The sequence below is a fragment of the Heptranchias perlo genome, chromosome 7 (assembly GCF_035084215.1).
Source record: "Heptranchias perlo isolate sHepPer1 chromosome 7, sHepPer1.hap1, whole genome shotgun sequence".
Lineage (NCBI taxonomy): Eukaryota > Metazoa > Chordata > Chondrichthyes > Hexanchiformes > Hexanchidae > Heptranchias > Heptranchias perlo.
The window spans coordinates 95,186,513-95,213,681 of NC_090331.1; the positions used below are offsets into that span (position 1 = coordinate 95,186,513).

A 27,169-nucleotide genomic window follows, 5' to 3' on the forward strand; every position below is an offset into this window, starting at 1 on the left:
GCCTCCACACTATCGCCCACTTCTGCTTTTACCTTCCTCCCCTTCAGACTCTACTTCTGGAGTCACATACAGGCCAGACCAGGTAAGGACGGCAGGTTTCCTTCCATATAGGACATTAGTGAGCCAGTTGGGTTTTTACGACAGCTTCATGGTCACTTTTACTGATACCAGCTTTTGATTTCCAGATTTTTTAAACCAAATTCAAATTCTCAAACAGCCATTGTGGGATGCATATAAGAAGCTTTACTCTGCATCTAATCGTGCTATATTTGCGAGTGCTTGGTGCTGACACTGGGTGCCTGAAATGGACCAGCACTAACACCTCTCACCTTTATCGTTCACTAACCTGGATTAAGCAGAGTTCATCCCGATCCCGATTGCTATCCAGGGATCTCTGCTGGAAAGTAATCTGCTTATAGATGTCAGGTGATTTCCTCCACAGTGGAATAGCCAACTTGAGGTATCAGAGGGGGAAAAAATGTAATACTGACAGAATGGGCTGATCTGTCTATTTCCCGTGCATTCATTTCAATTACTGTGCCTGCGACTTCCCTGGATTAGATGGAGGGAGAAACCAGCTCGTTATCCAGTGACGTCTGCTGAAAAGAGCATGCTGGAATCAGTTAGGACAGGATGAGGCCGTGGTAAACTTCCCCTGCCCAGAGGAGTTAATGCCTTCTGGGGCAGCGTGTCTATTGACACCACTGTATCAGCCAATGAATTGAAGGTGGGGCGGGACTTACGGCAGGACTCAAAACAAAGTCTATTTACTCAGCAAACAGAGTCTAATTAAATAGTGCACTGCACCAAACAGTCTACAGAGTCTATTTAAAAAGAATCTCTACGAACTGCAATAAAAAGAACCCATGACCGAAACTACAGCAACATCTCCCGATAAAAGCCGGGTGATTTCTCCAGCAAAATGCAGTGAGTGGAGGATAGTTAGATACAAATTATGTGCATAAAATCAATCCCAGTCACTTACAGCAGTGCAGTCTCCAGGCATGATTGTCGGGGGAATTACCCCATCATCTCCAATCTGCCTGGGAATAGTGAGTGGTGTCACTATAGACAGCCCTTCTGGAGGAGAGGGAATAATTGGTCTGCAGTACCATTACGGGCCTGTTGGTGGAGCAACTGAGAGCTATGTTTTTATTAACATTTATGAATCAGCAGCTCCCCTCGCAGGGCACTAATGATACTGCACTAAAAGCACCAATCTGTGAAATTGAATGCAATTGAATTCATGAACATTGAAAAAAGCATGAAATATAATACACATAGAGATGCAAGGGCCTGTGGTGTATGTAACAAGCTCAGACAGTAGGATGAGTTAGTGAAACTGTTAATTGTTCAGGATACCCTCAGCTGAAAGAGGTAGAGACAAGAGGACATGTAAATCTTACAGCCCTAATACCTGTTTTGCGTTCACCTGGACTGATTACTGCCTCGATTCCTTCATTACTGTAGATTCTTTCTTTACTTATTGCCCATTTTGCCGCCTCCTCGAAGCTACCCCCGGCATGGCTATTGGGAAGCTAGAATGGGGCTCAGTGTCCCAGGGAGGGAGGGAAAAATGACCCAGTTACCCTGCTGGAACGTGCTTTGTGCGGACAGGATAGGGGCTCGGCTCTTGACACTCTCTACCTCGGCTCACAAGCGGCGCCAAGGTACTGCAAAGCAACTGCGCCATGCCCTAGTAAGGAGTTGACACCTTCAGCAGAAAATAGGAGCGGGGAAACATAGATGGGAAGGGCAGTTCAGTCCCAAAGTTTGGTCTGCAGAATTTACAGTGAGGAGCATTCTCTGGGCTATGGGACTCAGTCCCAAGACCTGATGCATTTATGTAAACTCTATGTAACCCCCTCATTACATTCCTACATTACAACAGTGACTCCATTTCAAAAATACTTCATTGGCTTTGGGACATCCTGAGGTCGTGAAAAGCGTTATATAAATGCAAAGTCTTTCTTTCTCATTGGGGTACAGTTTCACAGGGAATGGTAACCCTCCAGTATCCTGTTTAAAGTGGCCCATCTTCATTTCTGAGCTTATAGACAGAGTGCCAGCAGGCTATTTAACCACAGAGGTGGGGGGGGTGCTGCAACAGTAAAACACAATTCTCACTAAATGGATCAGGAGTGGGCTGACTCTTCTCCTCCCTTAGACATGGGTACTAACCCCAGCTGAGATCAGCTCATTCGACAGTAACTGGGAGCTTCTGATCTGTGTGGCTGATTTGTACCCAAGGCAACTGAGCCACGGGGTGGAGTGGAGGTAGGTACTACGGGAGGGGGTGTTGTCCAAGTTTGGGGGGAAAAACTATTCCGAGCCCCAGATTACAGCCCCCAGAGTAGCAGGCAGAAAGGAAGGTCTGGGGCGGGGGGGGGGGGAGTACTTTCTCTTCAAACCTGACTTCCCAGCTTGTGGCTTCCTGGGCTCAGGCAGCTGGGGAGCCGCAAGTCAAGTTGGCCTGAATTCACACGTCCCCACTGCTTCCCATGGAGCCTGACTTCAAAGTATCCGCGCCCTTAAGAAAATTGACTGCTTTTAAAAAGAATCAGTAAAAATTCGACAGTCTGAGTATATCCCTCTGTAAGAAGAGGCACCGCTTTGAACAAAATGCAGTTCCCCCCTCGACTTGAAATAATTTTTTGAAGTTTGGAACACGAAATAGAGACATCTTTCAGAGCTCAAAGAAGCAAGTGGCTTCACGCTGGGCTATGTGACGCTGGCACTTATTGATTAGTACAGTGCCAGGGTGACATTTGTGGCTCGGATTTCAGCAAAATCATTTCTCCTGACGCTAAAGCAAACGTAAAGTATGCTTGCTTACTTCACAGACAAGGTTACACGTTGAATAAGAATGTCAGACTTGCACTTCCCTAGCTCCTTATCACACCTCTCCCAGAAACGTCTCAAAACACTTTAATACGATGAGTTACTTTGAAGTCGAGCGACTGTTATACAGCCAAACGGAGCAGCAATTTTGCACACAGTGACCATGGGATGAAGGATAAATCGAATCTGTTTTTGGTGTTGTTTGTTCAGGGTGGAATGTTGGACAGGTCACCGGGAGAACACTCTGCTCTCCTGCAAAATAGAGCCATGGGATCTTTAACAGGGGTCCTCGGTTTAACATCTCACCTGAAGGACGGCACCTTCGATATTGCAGCACTCGTCTGTCTCTCGGGTTTATGCACTTAACTCCTAGATTGGGCCTGGAACACACACCCTCTGGACTTAGTGTCCTGCCCAATATTTATCCCACCTAATCACTCCTTCCAGACACTCCGGTCCAGTACTGAGGGAGTGCTGCACTGTTGGAAGTGCCGTCTTTTGGATGAGACGTAAAAGCTCCCATGGTACTATTCGAAAAAGAGCAGTGGAGTTCCCCCGGTGTCCTGGCCAATATTTATCCCTTAACCAATATCATTAAAACAGATGATCTGGTCATCATCACATTGCTGTTTGTGGGATCTTGCTGTGCGCAAATTGGCTGCCACATTTCCCACATTACAACAATGACTACACGTCAACATTACTTCATTGGCTGTAAAGCGCTTTGGGACATCATGAGGTTGTAAAAGACACTGTAGAAATGCAAGTTCTTCTTTCCTGGAGGGAACTGAGTTATCCACGTAACATTTTATGCAAATTTGTGGAGTTGATGTAATGTGGCAAAAGCATTAAAGAAAACAGTGGGATCAATAAAGTAAGGACCTGCACCCATTGCGTCGATGCTCCCGATACGTTCGGGCACGAACACCTGACACAGGCTCTACTTCCTCCCCATTGCAGCCAGGCAGCACAAGGCTCGTTGGGACCCTGCGCACAAAATGAGTGCGAGGCTCATCGAGGTCCTGTCGTTTACGAATATCTGAATAATGACGGACAGGGAAAGATCCTCTGGTCGCCCATCCAACCTGCCCCACACAATTGTGGTACCTTGTGGTACCCAATATATACACTCCACATTCCACCCAAAACCATGTGATCTCCTGGGAGCGGCGAAACACCAGATAAAACCCAGGCAAATTTGGGGAGGAAAACAAATCTGGGAACTTCCTCCCCGACCTCTTTTGGAGATCAAAACTAGTCTAGGAGATCACTCTGGCCCTGATAATTCTATGCATCACCTACCTTTTGCAAGTATTTAGAGATTTGTTCATTGAAAGGGCCTCCCCAAAATGCAGCAGTTGCACTCGATTTCCACTCCAGATGCTGAACGCCCATTCAGAATGGGTGCTTCAGGAAAGACTGGTGTCACTCCTAATTAAAGGGCCGCCCTTACATTTTGCCCCTTTGTCGACAGGCCTCCAGCTGCTAATCCTTCCACAGGTCTCGGCTAACCTCATGTTATGGGACCAGTTCAGCTTATTGGGGTGCAGGCGCAGCCTCACATTTGGCATCCCATGCAGCACTCTCACCCTCTGCACGTGACCTGTGCCCACATTGGATGAGGGAGAAGGTGAGGGTCAAAATTTCAAGGGCCAGGAAGCTTATGCAATCAGTCACAGGGCGATTAATTGCACAGCCAATGCTGTTTTTCTTGTGAACGTTTAAAACCTCTCGGGCCAGCAGAGATTCTTCTGGCCACAGCCATCCAGCGTCCCCCTCATCTAGGCGGAGGCAGGGGAACCTGCCTAAGGAAAAAAAAGTGACGATCTTGACCTCAAAAAATCGGCTGGGGTGAGGACTGGGCTCATTGGTGTAGCAGACAGAACCGCTGCCCTGCTGAAGGTGCACCGTGATTCTGCAAAGACCGAGGTTGCCGGCACCCCGGGGGGACTTGAGCCCATAATCCGGAGCGGTGCAGCACTGTCAGAGATGCCGTGTTTCGGATGAGAGGTTAAACCGAGCCCCCGTCTGCCTGTCCAGATGGTCATTAAAGAACCCATCGCACTATCAGAAGAAGAGCAGCTGAATTTTCCCGGCGTCCTGGCCAACATTATTCCCTCAACCAACACCACTAAACACAGAGTAACTGGTCATTCTGATCCTTACTGTTTGTGGGGCCGTGCTGCCGTACAGTGGCTGCTGCCCTTGCCTACATAACAAAGCTGTTGGTCTCATGAAGCACTTGGAATGTTTCAAATGAAGTACCATGCAAATGAAAGTTTTTATTTCTAATTTTTGATGAATATGTGTTATAAGGATTCAACTGGCTGCACAAATCTTTGTGGTTCATCTCAATATGTTTGTTTCCTTGTCATGTAGGGCTCATTGTGCAAGTACCTGAGTCTGCACAGCAATGACTGGGTTAGCTCCTGCCGGCTGGCACACACCATCACCAAGGGCCTGGCCTACCTTCACACGGAACTACTGCGAACTGGTGAGCAACAGCAGAGAGTTCACAGGACCTGCCCTTCCTACTGGCACGTTACTTGTAGTAACTCACTGCCTTTTCATGATTTGCTGCATTTTTCTTGTCTTGCTTGTAGGTTTTGAACTTATTGACATAGTTTGAACATAAGAAATAGGAGTAGGCCATACAGCCCCTCGAGCCTGCTCCACCATTCAATCAGATCATGGCTGATCTTTGACCTCAACTCCACTTCCCTGCCCGATCCCCACAAGCCTGATTCCCTTAGTGTCCAAAAATCTATCGATCTCAGCCTTGAATATACTCAATGACTGAGCACCCACAGCCCTCTGGGGTAGAGAATTCCAAAGTTTCACAACTCTCTGAGTGAAGAAATTTTTCCTCATCTCGGTCCTAAATGGCCGACCCCTTATCTTGAGACTATGACCCCTAGTTCTAGACCATTTGCCTTCCTAATTGCTTGCTGTATCTGCACGTTAACTTTCTGTGATTCGTGTACAGGGACACCCAAATCCCTCTGAATACCAACATTTCTTAGCCTCTCACCTTTTAAAAAAATATTCTATTTTTCTATTCTTCCTACCAAAGTGGGTAATTTCACATTTCCCCAAGTTATACTCCATCTGCCACCTTCTCACCCTCTCACTTACCCTGTCTATATCCCTTTGCAGCCTTTGCGTCCTCCTCACAGCTTACTTTGCCACCTAGCTTTGTATTGTCAGCAAACTTGGATACATCGCACTCGGTCTCCTCATCTAAGTCATTGATATATATTGTATACAGTTTAGGTCCAAGCACTGGTCCTTGCGGCACACTACCAGTTACAACCTGCCAACCTGAAAATGACCCGTTTATCCCTACTCTCTGTTTTCTGTCCGTTAACCAATCCTCAATCCATGCCAATATATTACCCCAATTCCATGAGCCCTAATCTTGTGTAACAACCTCTTGTGTGGCACCTTATCAAATGCCTTTTGAAAATCCAAATATACTACATCCACTGGTTCCCCTTTATCTACCCTGCTAGTTACATCCTCAAAAAACTCTAATAGATTTGTCAAACACGATTTCCCTTTCATAAAACCATGTTGACTCAGCCTAATCATATTATGATTTTCTAAGTTTCCTGTTACTACGTCCTTAATAATAGATTCTAGCATTTTCCCCACTACTATAGGCTAACTGGCCTATAGTTCCCTGTTTTCTCTCCCTCCTTTTTTGAATAGTGGGATTACATTTGCTACCTTCCAATCCGCTGGGACTGTTCTAGAATCTAGAGAATTTTGGAAGATCAAAACCAATGCATCCAGTATCTCTGCAGCCACCTTTAGAACCCCAGGATGTAGGCCATCAGGTCCAGGGGATTTGTCGGCTTTTAGTCCCATTAATTTCTCCAGTACTTTTTCTTTACTAATCGTAATTACTTTAAGTTCCTCACTCTCATTAGACCCTTGGTTCCCCACTATTTCCATTATGTTTTTTGTGTCTTCTACTGTGAAGACAGATAAAAAATATTTGTTTAACGTCTCTGCTATTTCCTTATTCCCCATTATAATTTCTCCTGTCTCTGCCTCAAGGGACCCACGTCTACTTTTGCTACTCTCTTCCTTTTTACATACTTGTAGAAGCTCTTATAATCTGTTTATATATTTCTTGCTAGTTTACTCTCATATTCAATGTTTTCCCACTATCAATTTTTTGGTCATCCTTTGCTGATTTCTAAAACCCTCCCAATCCTCAGGCTTACTACTCTTTTTGGCAACATTGTAAGCATCTTTTAATCTAATACTATTCTTAACTTCTCTAGTTAGCCACAGTTGGATCAATTTTCCTGTGGAGATTTTATTCCTCATGGGAATGTATATTTGTTGAGAATTATGAAATATTTCTTTAAATGTTTGCCATTGCTTATCTACTGTCGTATCTTTTAATCTAATTTCCCAATCTACCGTAGCCAATTTACCCCTCATACTTACGTAATTGGCTTTATTTAAATTTAAGACCCTAGTTTCGGATTTAACTGCATCACTCTCAAACTCAATATGAAATTCCATCATATTATGATCACTCTGCCCCAGAGGATCCTTAACTATAAGATTATTAATTAATCCTGTCTCATTACGCAGTACTAGATCTAAAATAGCCTGTTCCCTGATTGGTTCCTCGACATATTGTTCTAGAAAACTGTCTCGAATGCTCCCTCTTTCCCCAGTACTGGTGCCAGTGCCCCATGAATTGAAACCCCTGCTTTCCACACCACTCTTTCAGCCACGCATTTAACAATCTAATCTGTTTGTCCCCATGCCAATTTGTGCATGGCTCAGGTAGTAGTACAGAGATTATTACCTTTGAGGTTCCGCTTTTTAATTCGGACCCGAACTCCTCAAACTCCATCAACAGCACCTCATTCCTAGGTCTACCTATGTCATTGGTTTTGAAGTCGCCTTCTTTCAGAGCTGTGAGATTTGATGTGCTGTAGTATATATTGTGGGTATTGAGGCTTAATTCTAAACCGCCACCTCCTTTTTCAATAAGTTGCTAATTCTCAGTGGAACACTGATCCTTCGATCTAAGGGGTGCGGGATCTGGGGTGACCAGCTGGCCAGCTTTGTGCTTTACGCTCCAGTTTCCAGGAGAGTGGGGGGAATCGCCTGGTAGTTTTGAGAAATGAAAGCTAAGAAGTAAATGTCCAGTTTTCAATCACTGCGTTTAAAAAAGGACTGTGCACTTGCACGAGGGGACTAGTCTCGTGATCACACATGTGCAAGGGGCCAGTCTCATGATCACACATGTGCAAGGGGCCAGTCTCATGATCACACATGTACAAGGGGACCAGTCTCATGATCCCACATGTACAACGGGACCAGTTTTGTGATCACACATGTACAAGGGGCCAGTCTCGTGATCATACATGTACAAGGGGCCAGTCTCGTGATCACACATGTACAAGGGGCCAGTCTCGTGGTCACACATGCACAAGGGGCCAATGTGGTGGTCACACCTGCATGAGTGGATCAGTCTCGGCTTGATATGTGTGTGCGAGATGACCAATTTTAAGTTCACACCTGTAAGGGGGTCATTCTGATATTCACGTGTGAAAGGATCGGTCTCATGTTCAGTCTTGGGCTCGCACATGTGTGAGGAGATCAATGTTGGGCCACACATGGCAATTTTCACATGCATGTTCCATTCCCACTTCCAGTTTTGGACAGGTAGATCTACAACAAAATTAGATAAGGAGCAGATCTCCCTCACACTCCTTCTGCCTTTCCCGCTCTTTTGCCCCCTCATTGCTTCTAAGTGTTTCACTTACCCCCCTTCCTCTATCTTCCTCTGTCTTTTTCCCCTCTTTTTTTCCCACTTTTCTTTCTACCACTGTCTGTCTATTTGCCTCTTTTTTTGTTGGCATCTCTCTGCGTTCCTCTTGCTCTGTCTCCTTCCTGCTATGTAATTCTCTCCCTCTCTCTTTCCCTCAGAACAGTAAGGATGATTTCAATATCTTCCTTTTTTTTTAACGCATTGCTCTGCCAATGTCCCAGAGTGAAAGGGTGCTGATAGGGAGGCTGCTGAGAGTAGGACACAATTGACCTATTTGTTGGTCTTTAGCTGGATTCCTCCTTGTGGGAGAGATCCTCCACATTTCCCTGTGCCAGCCATAGTACTTCTTTCAACCACAATAGGAGCATAGGAACAGGAGGAGGCCATTCAGCCCCTCGAGCCTGCTCTCAAATCAATTAGATCATGGATAATCTGTACCTCAACTCCATTTTACCACCGTTGCTCCATATCCATTGATACCCTTACCCAACAAAAGTCTATCATAGAATGTGCAGCACAGAAACAGGCCATTCGGCCCAACAGATCTATGCCGGTGTTTATGCTCCACACGAGCCTCCTCCCTCCCTACTTCATGTAACCCTATCACCATATCCTTCTATTTCTTTCTCCCTCGTGTGTTTATCTAGCTTCCCCTTAAATGCACCTATGCTATTCACCTCAACTACTCCTTGTGGTAGTGAATTCCACAATCTAACCACCCTCTAGGTAAAGAAGTTCCTCCTGATTTCCATATTGAATTTATCGATCTCAGTCTTGAAAGCTCCAATTGACCCAACATCCACAGCCTCTTGGGGAGAGAGTTCCAGATTCCTGACGTCACCCCTGAACAGCCTGGCTCTAATTTTAAGATTGTGCCCCCTTTGTTCTGGACTCCCTCACCAGATGAAATAGTTTCTCTTTACCTGCCCTGTCAAATTCTCTTTTATCACTTTAAACATCTCAGTAAGATCACATGAAAAATTGCAGCTTGAGTGAGGTACTGGAGAATGACCTGTGGCCTGGAACAATATTAGTTGAAGTGACAAATGGTTTCAGGAGAGGAGGGTGGAGGATTGGAGGAAAACAAACACAGCCGCTGAGCATACGTTTTAACATTGAGACATGTTTGTCCCCTCCAGATCAGTACAAGGCAGCCATTACACACCGGGACCTCAACAGCAGGAACGTGCTGGTGAAGAACGATGGAACGTGTGCCATCAGCGACTTTGGCCTGTCCATGAAACTGACCGGAAATAGACTGGTTCGACCGGGAGAGGAGGACACAGCAGCCATCAGTGAGGTGAGCAGCAAAAGAGTAGAAGATTGTGCAGGTATAATTACCATATTTATTTGGGTTTTAAAACACAAGGGGGCAGTATTGTCAAGAGTAAAGGAGTAAGTAATATACCTCCTGCTATTTACTTGTAGAGGGGCAATATTATCAGAAGTAAAATACTGCCTTTTATATACTTGTATGGGGGGGTAGTGTTATCAGAGGTAAAATACTGCCTTTTATATACTTGTACGGGGGGGTAGTGTTATCAGAGGTAAAATACTGCCTGTTATAAACTAGTACGGGAGGCAGTGTTATCAGGGGTAATATACCTCCTGTTATGTACTTGTAGAGAGGCAGTGTTTCAGGGGTACAGGGGTTATATGCAGCCTGTTATGTACTTGTACACTGGGGCATTGTTTTAGGGCTATAGGGGTAATATACTGCCTTTAATGTACTGGTAGAAGGCAGTGATTCAGGGGTTTAGGGGTCATATACTACCTGTTACGTACTTGTACAGGAGGCAGTGTTTCAGGGGTACAGGGGTAATATACTACCTGTTATGTACTGGTAGAGGGCAGTGTTTCTTGGGCACAGGGGTCATATACTGCCTGTTATATTCTTATACACCATATCCTCTTCGAGGCTCTAAAAATGTTGAGGGGCTACTGCCTAGACTCATGCTGAACAACAAGGGATTCGCTCCAATTCTACACTGTGTGACTACCAGCCTCACGAGGTGACTGATTCATTTTGAAGCCCAGTTGCTGTACAGCCTTGGGTTAACGTTTAAAAAAAATTATATATAACAGCCTCGCCTCTCCTCCAGCAGCTGACGTGGCCTGTCTGAGAACGATGCTGTTTGAATCTTGGACTTGTTCCCCTGGTGAACTGATAGCAGGGTCTGCACATATTGGAGACAGGCTTCCCTGTCCCTTCGGTTTGATGCAGCACACCTCTCCTTAAACCAGGGCTATGAACTTATGAGCTATGGTGCTGTGTGGCACTAGATATGACCTGTTTGGTCTGAGCCAAGAGGGGACCCGAGTCCCAGGTAGCCACTTCCTGCTTGAGACCATCTCAAATGGCGCAGTCATTCAGTCGATTGGACTTGGCATTGCTGAATCGCCCAGTGTTAGTTGTTTGAAGCGGTGAAATGCTGAGAGATTTCACTCTGCTGGTGGTGATGTCTCTTTCTACATCCCCTCTCCCACAGGTTGGCACAATCCGTTACATGGCACCTGAGGTGCTGGAGGGAGCGGTAAACTTACGGGACTGTGCATCCGCTCTCAAGCAGGTGGATATGTATGCACTGGGCCTCATCTACTGGGAAGTATTTATGAAGTGCACAGACTTATTCCCAGGTAAGAAAAGAACAACAAGAAGTAGCAACAGGTATGGTTTGGAGAAAGGTCGCTGAATCTTCAGCATCTGTGTGCCATATCTTGTCAGCAAGTGTACATAGGCTGTCATACAGTGCAGCCATGTGCCGGTGAACCTGCACTGTACAGGAGACATTGAGACAAAGGGCAGGAATGTCGCTCTCTCATTGCCCCATTTCTGAAAAAATGTCATATTCCTGGAGTCTCGAGCGATCCTCTCTGGGATTGATTACGTTTGTCTTGGCAAGTCTTGAAGAAGACTAATTTCAGGAAAGAGCAAGGGAGTGGGTCTAATTGGATAGCTCTTTCAAAGAGCCAGCACAGGCACAGTGGGCCAAATGGCCTCATTCTGGGCTGTAAGATTATCCGATTCTAAGTCCTGAGGCCTTCACTAGCTCCTCAATCAGTGTACGTGGTGGAATTCCCGGTGTAGTCTGGGAACTTACCCAAATACGTCCCATTGATGCGAGGTGGGGTCAGGCAGAAGACTCGCCCGCTTCCCTCCCGACTGGAATTTCACATGCTCCTTGCGTGGGGTGGCAATCTGGGGGGGGGGGGGAGGTGGGATCTGTCTTCCACCCTAGGTTCTGACCTCTTGGCGGACTTCAGGTCTCTCTGTGCGCTTCCCGGTCCCTGGAATTTTGGGGCCATAGCTGAGATTTCAGTGGCATAAGTCTTGTGACTTTGCTCTAAAACACGAGTGTTATTGTAGCAAGCTGCTGACTACCGCGGATGACTTGCGGTCGACAGCACTATTGCTAAAATCAGATAAGAATTGCACAGAAGCTGCTGTATTGGGGCTTCAGGGGTCGGAATAGGGATGCGATGCAGGGTGGGATTGTCTTCTGCTGCTCATCTCATCGAGAGAAGTGAGAGGCTCCTCAGTGTTTCTAACGTGACTTCATTCGCCCCGTGAACAGGAGAGTCAGCGCCCGACTACCAGATGGCTTTTCAAGCAGAGGTGGGGAACCATCCCAGCTTTGAGGATATGCAGCACTTGGTCTCCAGGGAGAAGCAGCGACCCAAATTTCCTGAAGCCTGGAAAGAGAACAGCCTGGTGAGCAAACGGGATTTGTTGCACTTCTTTTCCCGCCCAATAGTTGGCGGAAAGTCTTCCCTGAGTATAACATGGAGGGTAGCACAGTGGGCTAGATGCTGGCCTTTCTCCTCAATTCCAGCCCCCGATTGATGGGATGAAAGTTTACTCTGACTGGAGGCTCCAAAGTTCCTACAGACAGTCTCAATCCAGTCACTGATCTCGGCCTGGGCGGCAGTGACTACCAGTGGCCTCAGCGCCCCAAGCTAGAGAAGGAAAAATCAGCTGAGGTTCCCACTCCTAATTGCCACCCAATGACTCCTCCTGGAAAGTGTGCGTATATATATTAACACACACATCAGGTGAGGATAAGATCGAGCCTAGTCACAGTCACTGTCTGGGGCTCATGCATGCAGAATTGGGCAAGGTACTGATGGGGCTGCCAGAACTCCCCCCCCACCACCCCCACCCCCACCCCCACCCAGTAAGAGATAGCACCTTTAGGCAGGGATGAGGAAGAAAAGTTTTTTAAAATGCCCCCCGAACTGAGCAACGAGAGAATAATTTCTCTGTATACCATAGGCTGTGCGGTCGCTGAAGGAAACAATGGACGACTGCTGGGACCAGGATGCAGAGGCTCGGCTCACGGCCCAGTGCGCAGAGGAGAGGATGGCAGAGCTCATGATGATGTGGGATCGAAACAAATCCGTGAGTCCTACGGTCAATCCCATGTCGCAGTTTACTACAACGGCCATGCAGAATGAACGGTGGGTGGCAAAACAGCAAAGTAAGATGCCATGCCTATGTAATCTGAGTTTCCTCTGTGTCCATTTTGGCTGCTGCTCCAGACCCGAGCCCATTATTTCCATCTCCATTTATTTTTTCTCCCTTTCCCCCTCTCAGACTCTCCTCTCCTGTCTCCCCCCTTCCCGTCACCCAGTCATGCCATCTTACATTTCTCTTTTGTTGGTATTTTGCCCACCCCCTCAACTCTACCCCAACCAATAAATGCCGGCCTTGCCAGCGACGTCCACATCCCGTGAACGAATAATAAAAAAAAATCACTGCTGCTCTGCCTTCCTACACTCCTGCTGTTCCAGGCTTGAATCCCCCTTGGATAAGCACACAGCTGTGCCTCTCTTGGCCTTTCCCAAAGGGCCCATTGAGGCTCTTGTTGCTGGGGTTACAAGCAGCAACCCTAACTGCCCCAGCCTCCTCTCTTAAACCCCTCTCCCCTGCCCTCTCATTCATCTCCTTCAACAACAAGTGCGAGGAGCTCATGGACTTCTTTATCACTATGATTGAGACAATTCATTCAGCTGCTTCTGCTGCCTCTTCTCCTTGCCCACAAAGCCAAACCTCCTGCCAGGACCCCCTGTCCTAGCCCCGAACCCGTGTCTTTCTCTATGATCTCCCCTCATGCCCTTTGTGAACTCATCTTGTCCATGAGAGCCATTTGCTGCTCCCTTGACCCCATTCCCACTAAAATGCTGTGGCGATGCCGGTGATGGACTGGGGTTGACAATTGTAAACAATTTTACAACACCAAGTTATAGTCCAGCAATTTTATTTTAGATTCACAAGCTTTCGGAGGCTACCTCCTTCCTCAGGTGAACGATTTTCCACATCGTTCACCTGAGGAAGGAGGTAGCCTCCGAAAGCTTGTGAATCTAAAATAAAATTGCTGGACTATAACTTGGTGTTGTAAAATTGTTTACTAAAATGCTGACCACCCAACTTCCCTTCTTGGCCCCCATGCTAGCTGACATTGTAAATTGTTCCCTTTCTTCAGGTACTGTTCCCCTTTCAAAATCACTGTCATCACCCCCTCCTCAAAAAACCCATCTGTCCTTGCAAATTACTGTCCCGTCTCCAACTTCCCTTTCCTCTCCAAAGTTCTTGAACATGTTAATATTCGCCTAAATCCGTCCTCATCTTTCCTGCGCCTTCATATTTGGATCTCTGCAATCAGGTTTCCACCCCTGCAACAGCACTGAAATGGCCCCAATAAAAGTCACAAATGACATCCTCTGTGACTCTGACTGAGACCATGGGATCCTCCTTGACCTCTCTGCAGCCTTTGACACAGTCGACCACACCATTCTCCTCCAACGCTTTTCCTTCCTTGTTCAGTTCAGTGAGATTACTCTCACTTGGTTCCACTCTTACTTATCTGATCGCAGCCAGAGCATCTCCAGCAATGGCTTCTCTTCCCACCCCTGCACCGTTACCTCCGAAGTCCTCCAAGGATCTGTCCTTGGATCCCTCCTCTTCCACATCTACATGCTGCCTCGCGGTGACATCGTCCTCAGATACAGGTTCAGCTTCCACGTGCTGACGACACCCAGCTCTACCTCATTACCACCTCTCTCGACCCCTTCACCGCCTTTGTGCTGTCAGACTGCTTGTCCGATAATGAACCTTGGAGGAGCCGTAATTTTCTACCGTTAAACATTGGGAAGACTGAAGTCATTGTCTTCAGCACCCGTCACAAACTCAGTTCTTTTGTCACAATTCCATCCCCCAGCCCGGCCATTGTCTCAAGTTGAATTAAACTATCCCCAATCTCAGCGTCCTGTTTGACTCCGAGCTGAGCGTCCGACCTCGTACACTTTCCAGCTCAAAGACTGCCTACTTCCAACTCCGTAACATTGCCCAACTCCAGCCCTGCCTCATCCCATCTACTGCTGATTCTCATCCGTGCTTTTGTTACCCCCAGACTTGAATATTCTAATACTCTCCTCTCTTGGCTGGCCTCACATCCTCCATGCTCTGTAAACTATACCACACCACCCCCAATTCACACTATACCCCAGCATCCCCATTTCACACTGTACCCCAGCACCCCCCAATTCACACTATACCCCAGCACCCCCAATTCACACTATACCCCGGCACCCCCATTTCACACTGTACCCCAGCACCCCCATTTCACACTGTACCCCAGCACCCCCAATTCACACTATACCCCAGCACCCCCATTTCACACTATACCCCAGCACCCCCAATTCACACTGTACCCCGGCACCCCCATTTCACACTGTGCCCCGGCATCCCCATTTCACACTGTACCCCGGCACCCCCATTTCACACTGTACCCCGGCACCCCCAATTCACACTGTACCCCGGCACCCCCAATTCACACTATACCCCAACACCCCCAATTCACACTGTACCCTGGCACCCCCATTTCACACTGTACCCCGGCACCCCCATTTCACACTATACCACAGCACCCCCATTTCACACTATACCACAGCACCCCCATTTCACACTGTACCCCGGCACCCCCATTCTTCTGTTTGCCAGTGTTATGTTATTTGAAGATTGGGCTTGTTTTATTTCAGGAACCTGTCAAACAGTCGTCGAGTGCCAAAGATGGGTCCGTATCCTGATTATTCCTCTTCCTCATATATCGAAGACTCAATTCACCACACCGACGGGATGGTGAAAAACATCTCCACGGAAAATTCCACGTCCGGCACGCCGTCGACCACCAGTGAAAAGAACCGCAACTCGATCAACTACGAAAGGCAGCAGGCTCAGGCTCGCATCCCCAGCCCGGAGACCAGCGTCACCAGCCTGTCGGCAGCAACCACCACCACCAACACCGCGGGCCTCACCCCCAGCACCGCTATGTCCACCATTTCGGAAACCCAGTACTCGGAGGACACGAACACGCAGGCGGGGAACATGCTGCCGTCCCTGGGCCCTACCCCAGTGTGCCTGCAGCTGACTGAGGAAGACCTAGAGACCAACAAGCTAGACCCGAAAGAGGTGGATAAGAACCTCAAGGAGAGCTCGGATGAAAACCTGATGGAGCATTCCTTGAAGCAGTTCAGCGGGCCCGACCCTCTCAGCGGTAGCAATCCCAGTCTGCTGTACCCTCTGATCAAGCTGGCAGCTGAAGTAACAGGGCACCAGGATTTCTCCCAGCCCGGCACCAGCCAGGCTTGCTTGATCCCTGACATCCCGGCCACTCAAATGTACCCCCTCCCCAAGCAGCAGAACATCCCCAAGCGCCCCACCAGCCTCCCGCTCAACACCAAAAACGTGGCCAAGGAGTCGCGGCTGAAGTTCGGCAGCAAGCACAAGTCAAACCTCAAGCAGGTGGAGACGGGAGTGGCAAAAATAAACACCATAAACGCAGGTGAGCCCCAGGTGGTAACCGTCACGGCGAATGGCATTGCCGGAAGAGGCCATACGGTGAACCCACACCCGGTGGTCATGCAGTACGCCAATGGCTCGGTACCCGGCCCTCAGACGTCCAACACAGCAAGCCTTCGGGGACAGGAGCCCCTCCAGTCCCAGTTTAGTGGGGAGGACAGCAGGGTGAACATAAACTCCAGCCCAGACGAGCACGAGCCGCTGCTGAGGAGGGAGCAACAGGCCACGCGGGACGACATCGTCGCCGAGCGGCTAACGGACAGGAGAGACCGCCCGCTCGACTCGGGGCGGACAAACTCCAACAACAACAACAACAGCAGCCAGTGCGGCGCATCAGACGGCACGCTGGCCAGTGTCCCGGCAGCACCGGTGGTGCGGCGGCAAGGGAGGAGAGCCGAGCGGCCAAACTCACTCGATCTCTCGTCAGCCAACATTCTGGACAGCTGTAGTATGCAATGTAAGTAGGAGGGGCTGTTTAAAATGTCGTTGACCTGCGGGGTAACTCTCCCTTGATTGCCCAGTGAGCAGAGTGAGGCGACACTGAGCCAATCTCCCAGTCTCTATCCCTGATCTGTGTTGAGTTAGCTGATTCCAGCCAGGGCACCCATTGAGGTGCTCAAGTTGGAGGAGCAATTAGCCAGGATTTCCGGTCCTGGTCACTATCGAATGACCCCAGTTGGGAAATGCCCACGTGCAGATGTCGAATGAGGACAGTATTGAGCTCGTCCATCATGCGTCTCCACGTTTGAATAGCCTGTTGACACTCAGATTCTCGAATCACATTTGTATAGATATATTTACAAAGTGACCCTTGGGGTGAGCTAATGGAGAGTTCCTACTGCCCCAGCAAAAGTGATCACCCTCACAGGAGGAAGGGAAGGAAATTGGCGATTAAAAAGCCTGTAATGCAGTTAATTACGGTGCATTCTCTTCCTTTACGTATGTACAGACAAGCCACAGATTCCTTATGGTCCGCCGCCTGTCTGACTTGCATGGGAACCCATGAGTCACACATGAGTCACACATGAGTCTTCAAATTAAGCTGTTGAGAAACCTACGCCCACCTGAAGGGTTTCTGTTTGCCCGACATGCAGTGCACACCCTCTGCCCGTAGGGACTCACCCCACTTACCCAAGTCCAGAAAGCTTAGGCGCAGGTTGGTAGAGCCAAGGCATGCACAGGAGCACTGCTGGATTTTAACCAGCTAAATCCATGTCGTCTACCAGACTGATTCCCTGCTGCTTGTCCAGCTGGGATCACCCTACCCGCCGGAGCATCGGCTTACAGGTTTATCTGAAGCCAAGTGGGAAGAATACTGGCCTCCTTCTGGTCCCATTAGTGAGCTAGGTTGGCTGGTCAATCATGAACTGTGCCCTGGATTACAGTGAACCTGTTTGACTCGGATATTGATGTCTACCATGGAGGTTTGACTTGGTTCTGAGCTTCCATTGTCAGGCATGTCATCTTAGTGCCACTTTGAGCCCAAAGAGTTCCCTGCTTACCTTTTTCCCCTCTCCCTCGCCCGAGGAGGATCATCATTAGTGCATATCGAAAGGTCAAAGGCAAGAAAAGGACACTTGGCTAATCGAGCTTGTCCCTCGTAACTCCCCTGCTATCCCCCACACTGGAGACTGTTCCAAATCGATGCCACTGAGCGAGAGGACAAGCACTTCCCAATGAGGAGTGGGGGGCACATTTTCCATCTGTTCCAGTCACGTTCCTGGTAGACTGCAGGGGTAATTTGTGATGCCATGCTCCTAGCCAGGGCTACAAAATTATTATCCTTTACACAAGTTGCTCCACTTTAAAGCATGATTTTGTGTGTGAAGAGCTTTGAGACGCTTTGATTTGGACGGGTGCTGCAAAAATGCAAATCTCACCAATGCAGCAGAACACCGAACTAAAGCTTCTAATTTCTAATTCAGAGACCTTGTGTCGAGAAGCTTGTAAAGGTTGGAGAGCGTGTGAAGTGAATAGTAAACGAGCTGGAATGGTGAACCAAGTGTTGTAACCCACAGAGTGTGGTTAAATCTTACAGTTGAGATTGAGTTACCATAAACCTGCAAGAGTGACGTTGGCAGCAGCCTTCAAGCAGGTGCCTGCCCGATTCCTGGCTGAGGAACAGTGAATGTTGCACAAAAGTAGAGGAGAACAGATAAATGTGATTCTTAAAAAATCAAACCCGGGTCCCTAAGGTCTCCATTGGTAATGACAGCATGCAGCTGATCCATACAGAAGAGTACATCTGTATGGAAAGTGTTCGTGTGAGCAGGTTTGGGCTCACCTGTGACGCCCACTTCAGTCAAATAGACTGCTGACACTAACAACAAAATATTACCATTTTACAAAAAAAAAGCAAATCAGAGTTAAGAAGAAAAGGACAAACACAAACACAGTCAGCCTGTGTGTTCTGTTGCTCCAAGCCATGAATAGGTCAGAGACAGATCGACCACACCTCAGATCTGTCCGTGCTGACAGATGTGGATTAATAACAGCGTAAGATAAATGCCAAGAGTTGCAGGACAATAGAGCAAACCAGCAACTTGAGGGCCAATCAAAAGGAGCACACGGTATGAAAATGAGACCGATTACCAGAAAACTTGGCCTGATTTATAAGCAGTTTCTCCAAAAGTAAGTGACCAGATGTGCACCATTAGGAGTGAGATTATTTGATGGCCACAGACTGTAATTTCCAGTATCGTCAGTACGACACTCAGACATCGAGTCCCCTGATGACCAGCAGGTATTGCACTGAGCGGACTGTCCAGTCTCTGCTGAATCTCAGCAGGGGCATCTGTTGGCTCGTCAAATTGGCCAGTAAGAAAGGAAACCAGACAAGATTTCTGCTCCCCATGAACGGGAGCGCACGTTGGGTGAGGAGATGATCGGGCTATGTCCGTGGTCAAACAGCCTGCAGACACACTCTGTCTAGGCTTACTCGTGAAGAATGGCCCATGTGAGTGAGATATCCATGGATCTGTATTCCAGCAAGGATTCAGCGCCTTTAGGCAAGGAATGGGAAAAATATGCATTTATTCATATATAAAAGTCTTTGCATACAGAATGCGTATGTCACAGTCCCAGGTGTCATGCTTTGTTACAGATACAAAACACTTTTTTTTAAAAAAAAGGAGAAAGACAGCCAGTCACTTCTCTGCCGGGTTCTTCTCACCTGGAGCCAGAAACTCATAAGTAGCTTCACTTGCTTGTATTTGCCTGTTTCCGCCATAGCTCCACAGGGAGTAACCTAGCAGTGGCTTTCCAGAGACAGGCCCGGGTTAGCAGCTAAAAGTCACAACCGGGCTCCAATCCCGAGGCTATCTACGAGCAACGCCATGGGAGATCCACCGGATTTTTTTTTTAAAAAACAGAATAAAAACAGAGACTTGAAAATAAATGAAAGGGATTGTTGAATAACTCAACATCAGATTGGGAAAGGCTTTTCAGTGTGGGGATGGTGAGGCAGCTCACCGGCAGATGTAACATGGTGCAATGGCCTTATCTAAGTGATGCAGCAATGTTCTTCCCCCCCCCCCCCACTACCCCGACCCTCCATCCATCCAGGTGAGACAGCGCGGGACAACAAACAGGCCTCCGGGGACAAGATAAAGAAACGAGTTAAAACTCCGTACTCCCTAAAGAGATGGCGGCCTTCCACATGGGTCATTTCGACGGAGCCCATCAACGGCGAAGTCAACAACAACAGCAGCGGTGCAGTGGGGCGCTCGAAATCCAGCACCACTGTTTACCTGGTCGGGGGAGGCGGAGGCACTGCCACGGCAACGGTCGGCAGGGAAACTGGACTAAACTGCCTGTGAATCTTTGCTGACTTTTACTTTATACTTAGTTACGAGAGAGAGAGAGAGAGAGAGAGAGAAACAAATATAAAAGGACAGCTATTCCACCCTCGAGCCCCCTCCCCACCACCTCCCCCCCCCCCCCCCCCCCTCCCGGCTGCCCCTTCCCGAATCGAGACTTGCTTTAGAGTTCAGCTATGCAGCAGAAGCTTAGAATATCTGTAATATTTGAGAGCTTTTTTTTTTGTTGTTTTTTTTCCCTCTTGTTGTTGCACTTTTTTTTTTGAAAAGGTAAAAAGATAATCTTTTGAGTGAAGCCTGTCTGAGGTGAGCACTGCGAAGAGTCTCACAGAGGTCTTGGAAAAATAAACAGCACACGTCATCGTGTACACACATTGTGAAGCAGCTGCACTGGCCTGCTCGCTGAGACGATACAAGTGGCAGGTTTAACTAACGCTGAGCAAAGTGGCAAACCCTTGTCTCATTTTTTTTGTTTCTCATTTGATGCCATTGATGCCGACGTTCTGATTCCGTTACTGGATTATAAAGCGTACAGTATCTTTACACCCTTTTTAAGAAACAGAAACTTTGTTGGAATGTGCAATAGGCTTAGCTTAGTAACGCTTTTGAAAAAAGAAAATTATTATTATTATTTAAAAGAAGTCTCTTCTCTGTATTTCACTGAAGGTTGCTTGTAGTGCATGGGCCGGTAGTGACCTTTTCCTCTTCCCTCCCACCCCCAACTCCTATTCCTGTCAAAAGCCTTGGCTGGTACAGGATGCATGGTCCCCAAATGTGCAAAATGGTGGCACACATCTCCCCTCTCTCCCATAGAATTCTCATTAGCCGTTAGTCCCCTCGACATGCCTGACCCACCAGTACACGGCCCAATGTTAATAAGCCAAGCACTGAATTCCCTCCACGACCCCCTAAAACTCCATTCAAAAGTTGTGTTTGATGCTGGTGCTACATTGTTTTAGGAGTTTTTAGTGCTGGAGCTTCTCCCTCAGCACCAATTTTTCTGTACCATTTTCTCATGCCTTATTGAGAGGGTGGATGTGGGTGAACCAGTGTGTTGGACACTAGCTTTTCACCTCTGGGTCATGGGTCCAAATTCAGCCCTGACATGTCCCTTCTGATTTCTGGCTATAAACCTCTTTCAAAGAGCGAGGTTGGGCAGTCGCAATCCAACTTCTAGTTGGCATGGACCCACCCTACAAAACTGCCTCTAATTGACACTAAACTAATAATTTCACTCAAAGCAGCCACATTATGGCTGATGTGGATCACCGGAAAAAGTCACCGGTGCAGTAGGGGCACTTCCCTAACATTGGAGCTGTGTCATGTAGTTAGAGCATAGGAGAGTATCTAACTCGTGCTGTACCTGCCCTGGGAGTGTTTGATGGGACAGTGTAGAGGGAGCTTTACTCTGTATCTAACCCGTGCTGTACCTGCCCTGGGAGTGTTTGATGGGACAGTGTAGAGGGAGCTTTACTCTGTATCAAACCTGTGCTGTACCTGCCCTGGGAGTATTAGATGGGACAGTGTAGAGGGAGCTTTACTCTGTATCAAACCTGTGCTGTACCTGCCCTGGGAGTATTAGATGGGGCAGTGTAGAGGGAGCTTTACTCTGTATCAAACCTGTGCTGTACCTGTCCTGGGAGTGTTTGATGGGACAGTGTAGAGGGAGCTTTGGTCTGTATCTAACTCATACTATACTTGGCCTTATGAGCGTTTGGTGCTGACACTGGGTGCCTGAACTGGAAACAGTTCCATTCTGCAGCACAAACATCCGTCGCCTTGAGAAGTGCAGAATTCATCAAAAAAAAAGTTTAAAAGGACAGTGACATTCAGCTGGTCTAATTCAGTATCAATGTTTAAAGGTGAATTCCTGCTCTCAGCCTCTCCTGATCTCCCCTGCTTCTGTCCTGCTCAGCTGCATCCTACACTACACCCTTTATACCCTGGACTGTACTGGAAACAGAACAGCTGGTAGGAGAGGAAAGGGGACAGGATTCTCTCCTTGGTTTGGGATCCCAGTTTGAAGTTCGCTGTACTAGTTTGTTTGCTTCCTTTAATCTCTTGTGATGTGGCTTCTCAAAATCTTGTTAAGGACATAGTTGACCATTTGGCTTTGCTGCATCAATGATGGAATGGGGCGCAGCGATAGGAGCGGAATGAACTTTGATTAGAGTGGGGAGGGTGAAACACAGCCACTTCTTTGGGTCCATTTGAAACCCGGCTTCCCAGAATCGGGTTGGAATTGCGTGGGACGTGAAATGGCCTGTACTGTAGTTTTTGGTTCAGAAGCCAGAGTAGCCTTGTTCATAGGACAGCTGACTCAGGCCCAGTGGTCACTATTGGCCCAGTGGTCATTATGTGTCCTCAGTCAGAATTGGGGTGAATATAAATACCAGGCGAGTAAAATTAATTGCCCTGGATCATGCATGGATTTGAATCTTCCAGTGTGAGGGGGATGAGATTTATTGGCCGTACCGAGCTGCAGTACACGACAGTAAGCGCTCTTAATGATTCAGCACAGCACAGCTTATACGTACATATGTGACTCGGTGATTACAGATATAAGGTCAATGCACAGCAGCTCAGTTGGTAAAGGCACTGAGCCGTTCAGACCTTTCGGCCCAGATTTAATCCCCAGGTCTTTGCCCATTTAACCGATCTCGGCTGACACAGCAGTTTGGCTGCTGCAATTGAATCCCTGGGCTAGGGTGGAGTGGGGCGGGTGCAAATATCAGCCAGGATTCCTTCTCTTAACTGCTATCCAGTGGCCTACCCCTAGCTGGATCGCATCGGGTGAATACTGGACCAGGCTCGTCAGTGATGCCCTCCATGGCCAAATAGCCCATCAGCACTCTCCAGTCTGATACAAGAAGCATGGCCCCTGGGGTGAGGCATCAAATGCCAACCAGCACCTACAGTCTTAGCATGGGTAGCAAGCTGGTTACAAAACAGAAAAGAGAGTAGGGGTTAAGTGTAGCTACTCAAACTGGCAAAAGGTGGGAAATGGTGTTCCACAAGAATTGGTGCTGGGACCACTGTTCACCATTTACATAAACAATTTGGACTCAGGAATTGGAAGTACAATTTCAAAATTTGTGGACGACACCAACTTGGGGGTTGTAGTTAATACTGAGGAGGATTGTGACAAAATACAAGAATACAGTAATAAACTTGCAGAATGGGTGCATAATTGCCAAATGAATTTCAATATAGAAAAGTGTGAGGTGGTACATTTTGGTAGGAAGAATAAGGAGGCCACATACTGTTTGGATAATAGTCTAAATGGGATAGAGGAGCAGAGGGATCTAGGGGTACAGATACACCACTAAAAGTAGCAACACAGGTTAATAAGGCCATAAAAAAGCAAATCAAACACATTTCTAGAGGGATAGAATTGAAAAGCAGAGAAGTTATGTTAAACCTGGAGTATTGTGAACAGTTCTGGTCTCCACATTATAAAAAGGATATCTGTTTCAAAATTGGATAGCCCGGTGGTGAAGGAGAGAATACCAGAGCCTGGTCTTCAGTTGCTTCCAAGCCTTTATTCAGAGATCCACATTACACACCCTCCTATAAATGGATACGAGAGTCCCCAATTGATACACCTGAATACAATTAACACTAATTGATATAAATCACAGATACAATTAACATATAGAGACATTGGAGAAGGTGCAAAAAAGATTTACTAGGATGATACCAGAACTGAGAGGATATACCTATCAGGAAAGATTGAACAGGCTGGGGCTATTTAAAAAAGAGAAGACTGAGGCGTGACCTGATAAAGGCCTTTAAGATTGTGAAAGGGTTTAATAGGGTAGATGTAGAGAAGATGTTTCCACTTGCAGGGGAGACCAGAAATCCATAACCATTCTATAATTCGACATACAAAGAGCAGAACAGTTTGGCTGATATTTTAGATTACCTGGGCCATAAATATAAGACAGTCACTAATAAATCCAATAGGGAATTCAAGAGAAACTTCTTCATCCAGAGAGTGGTTGGAATGTGGAACTCGCTACCACAAGGAGTAGTTGAGGCAAATAGCATAGATGCATTTAAGGGGAAGCTAGATAAACACATGAGGGAGAAAGGAATAGAAGGATATGCTGATAGATTTAGATGAAGTAGGGAGGAGGCTCGTATGGAGCATAAACATCGGCATAGACCAGTTGGGCTGAATGACCTGTTTCTGTGCTGTACTTTCTATGTACAGTCAGAGTCTTCACGGAGAGGAAGGGAACAAGGGGACAAAGATAAAACCCAAAGGGGAGATTTATATCTACACAGTCACACCCAACCCACTCCATCGCTGTACTAATGCTACTTCTTTGCAGCATCGCCCATGCCGAGCGCTGCTTGGTGGAATTTCCTCCTGCACATTCCCTGTGTAGCGCCAGCTAACGGCTGGGTGAAACAAGGAGAGAAGGGCACTGTCAGTGGAGAATTGATCCTTACTGGCTTGGATTATTACCCAGCTGAAAGGTAGCGGAGGCCCTGTCAGGTGGGATTCCCATACGAGGGGGGGGGGGTCACTTACTGACAGCCCCCGGGTGGAGAGCCTTTCGGCCGGGAGTGGGAAATGGGAAACTTGCCCCTCGAGTGGGTGAGTCAAGCCCAGGTATTCTAAAATATCAGCCAAACTGTTCTGCTCTTTGTATGTTGAATCATAGAATGGTTACAGCACAGAAGGAGGCCTTTCGGCCCATCAAGTCCATGCCGGCTCTTTGTAAGAGCAATCCAGTTTGTCCTATTCCCCCGCTCTTTCCCCGTAGCCCTGCAAATTTTTTTCCCTTCAAGTATTTATCCAATTCCTTTTTGAAAGCAACGATTGAATCTGCTTGCACCATGTGATCCACAGTTAGAAACCGCAGATGCTGGAAATCTGAAATCTAAACAGAAAGTGCTAGAAATCCACAGGCGGTCGGTCACAAGTAAAGAGAAAGGACAGGTTGATGTTTTGAGTGTGGGCCCTTCACCAGTTGAGCAATATTGTTTTGTGTTACCTGTCTTCCGTCCCTTTAAGTGCAGACAGACCTTGTCTCCGTTGCTATACAATGTGCCAGTACTTTTGGGCTGAGCTTGTGCCATTTTTGACAATCTTTGTGAAGGAGGGGGGAAAAAACAAACTGATTTTGCTTTCACTGGGAAAGTTTAATTCCAGATAGCAGCAGAAATCACTGTTAACTTAAAATACTAAGAATCCAAGTTCAGATGGGTGCTGAAAGCATCATAATCAAAACCATTCGTCAGGTTCTGCATCAAACTGAAAGCCATTTATTTGGAAATAAGGATTAGGACTTAAGGGGACATCCTGCCCTGCTTATAATTAGTACTCAGAGCAGCAATTGCACTAGTTACAGAGGTGAATAGGAGTAGCTGATTAGAGTAGGTAAGAGGCTTACCAAGTAAAGGCCGTGTGTAACTGATCTAAGGTCTGATTCTCAGTCCTCTGTTGATCCTCAGCCGAGCTCTCCGGGGGGTGGTGGTTGGGAAATCAGCTGTAATGCGCCCAGTTGTGAGAACAGAGCCGGTCTTGGGCTGGGGTGCACCCTGCAGTCGAACAGCCCGCCAACACTTACTGTGGAGCATTGGCAACCCAGGGTGAGTTACTGGGGGGGCGAGCAATGCTGGAGGAACTGTACCCCAGCAATGTTAAGAGTGTTCTGTACTGGGGGCTGATCCAGACGCTGGGAAATAGTGCAAAGACGGATTAGAACAGGTAATTGTATTAAAATAATTGCAGAATCGATTAATGACCGAATGCGAGACCCATTACTGTAATATACTGCAGCTTTGAGACTGTGACCCCCCCCCCCCGGGCCATGAATACATCACAAACCTTGCTATATAAATATATAAATGTGTTAATTACTCTGACATAACAGAACATTATAAAGACCATTCTCAGTTATAATATTGAGGAGCTATAGCAGTTGAAGGCATTTTATATGTTGCTGAGATTGATATTTGTTGTTTTTATCCCCAGTCCGGGTTGTGTATATCAGAACACTGTGTACCGCTGCCCAGTGACTCAAAGTAAACTTCACGGATTGTAACTTTTCTCTTAGACATTCCTCTCGGTGGCAGATCCGCAATTGAAATCGCAGCCTTGCGATATCACCTCCGGTAATGTTTAATGATACATCACCCTGAGTCGATTAATAATCCCAAACAAAAAGTTCTGACGCCCTCGTCCACTCACTGGATAAGATATTGATCGGGCAGATGGGTGTGTGTGTTTTGTAAAGTTTGTACTGCATGGTTATTGTAATGTTGAATGTGTTTGAATGAAGCTGTTCAAACTACTGTTCTCTTCAGAATTAATAATTAAATAAAGAACAGTCAGCCGGCACTACAGGGGACAACTGTAAGCCACAACCTGTTTTCTATAAGCGCTGTAAGTAAATGCTTTGGTAACTTCGAGCTCCGACGATCAGAGAAGAAGAGAGTTTACTGGTATAACTTGCTGACTTAATTGAGGTGACTAGCTGGCTGTAAAATCCTGCATATTAAAGAGTATATTCATGACAATCTCACGCATGGTTTTATTTCCCTTTTTCCGCTCACAACCCCCCCACCAGCAAATTTAGAAGCTCAAGGGTCTCACACACTTGCACAAAAATGCACATAAGCGAGATTTTCTCCAGCTGGAAAGCCGTCTCTGCCTGCTGACGTGAAATGAGGTTTGTTGGGAGGGGGGGTTGCAGTCTTGATCCAGATGCGACAGGGCAAAGGCGCACAGTACAACACTGCCCGCTCTCAGAGAGGTCAACGGATGGTTGCTGCTGCAGGAGATCGGAAAATGTCATACTTGGGCAGTAGGGAGCACCTCCTCTGAAATTGGAG

The 27,169-nt window shown here is 47.3% G+C and overlaps 1 protein-coding gene across 1 annotated transcript in view; it reads left to right on the top strand.

The window, feature by feature from the left end:
• bmpr2b (bone morphogenetic protein receptor, type II b (serine/threonine kinase)) overlaps nucleotides 1-26,854 on the top strand; it is a 156,315-nt gene extending 129,461 nt beyond the window's left edge. The window contains exons 7-13 of the mRNA XM_067988231.1: nucleotides 5,221-5,335; nucleotides 9,784-9,944; nucleotides 11,134-11,281; nucleotides 12,220-12,356; nucleotides 12,918-13,102; nucleotides 15,683-16,959; nucleotides 20,067-26,854. Of these exons, the coding sequence (XP_067844332.1) occupies nucleotides 5,221-5,335; nucleotides 9,784-9,944; nucleotides 11,134-11,281; nucleotides 12,220-12,356; nucleotides 12,918-13,102; nucleotides 15,683-16,959; nucleotides 20,067-20,320 (2,277 nt within the window). The 3' untranslated portion in view covers nucleotides 20,321-26,854. The remainder of the gene's footprint in view (nucleotides 1-5,220; nucleotides 5,336-9,783; nucleotides 9,945-11,133; nucleotides 11,282-12,219; nucleotides 12,357-12,917; nucleotides 13,103-15,682; nucleotides 16,960-20,066) is intronic.
• The last annotated feature ends 315 nt before the right edge of the window (nucleotides 26,855-27,169 follow it).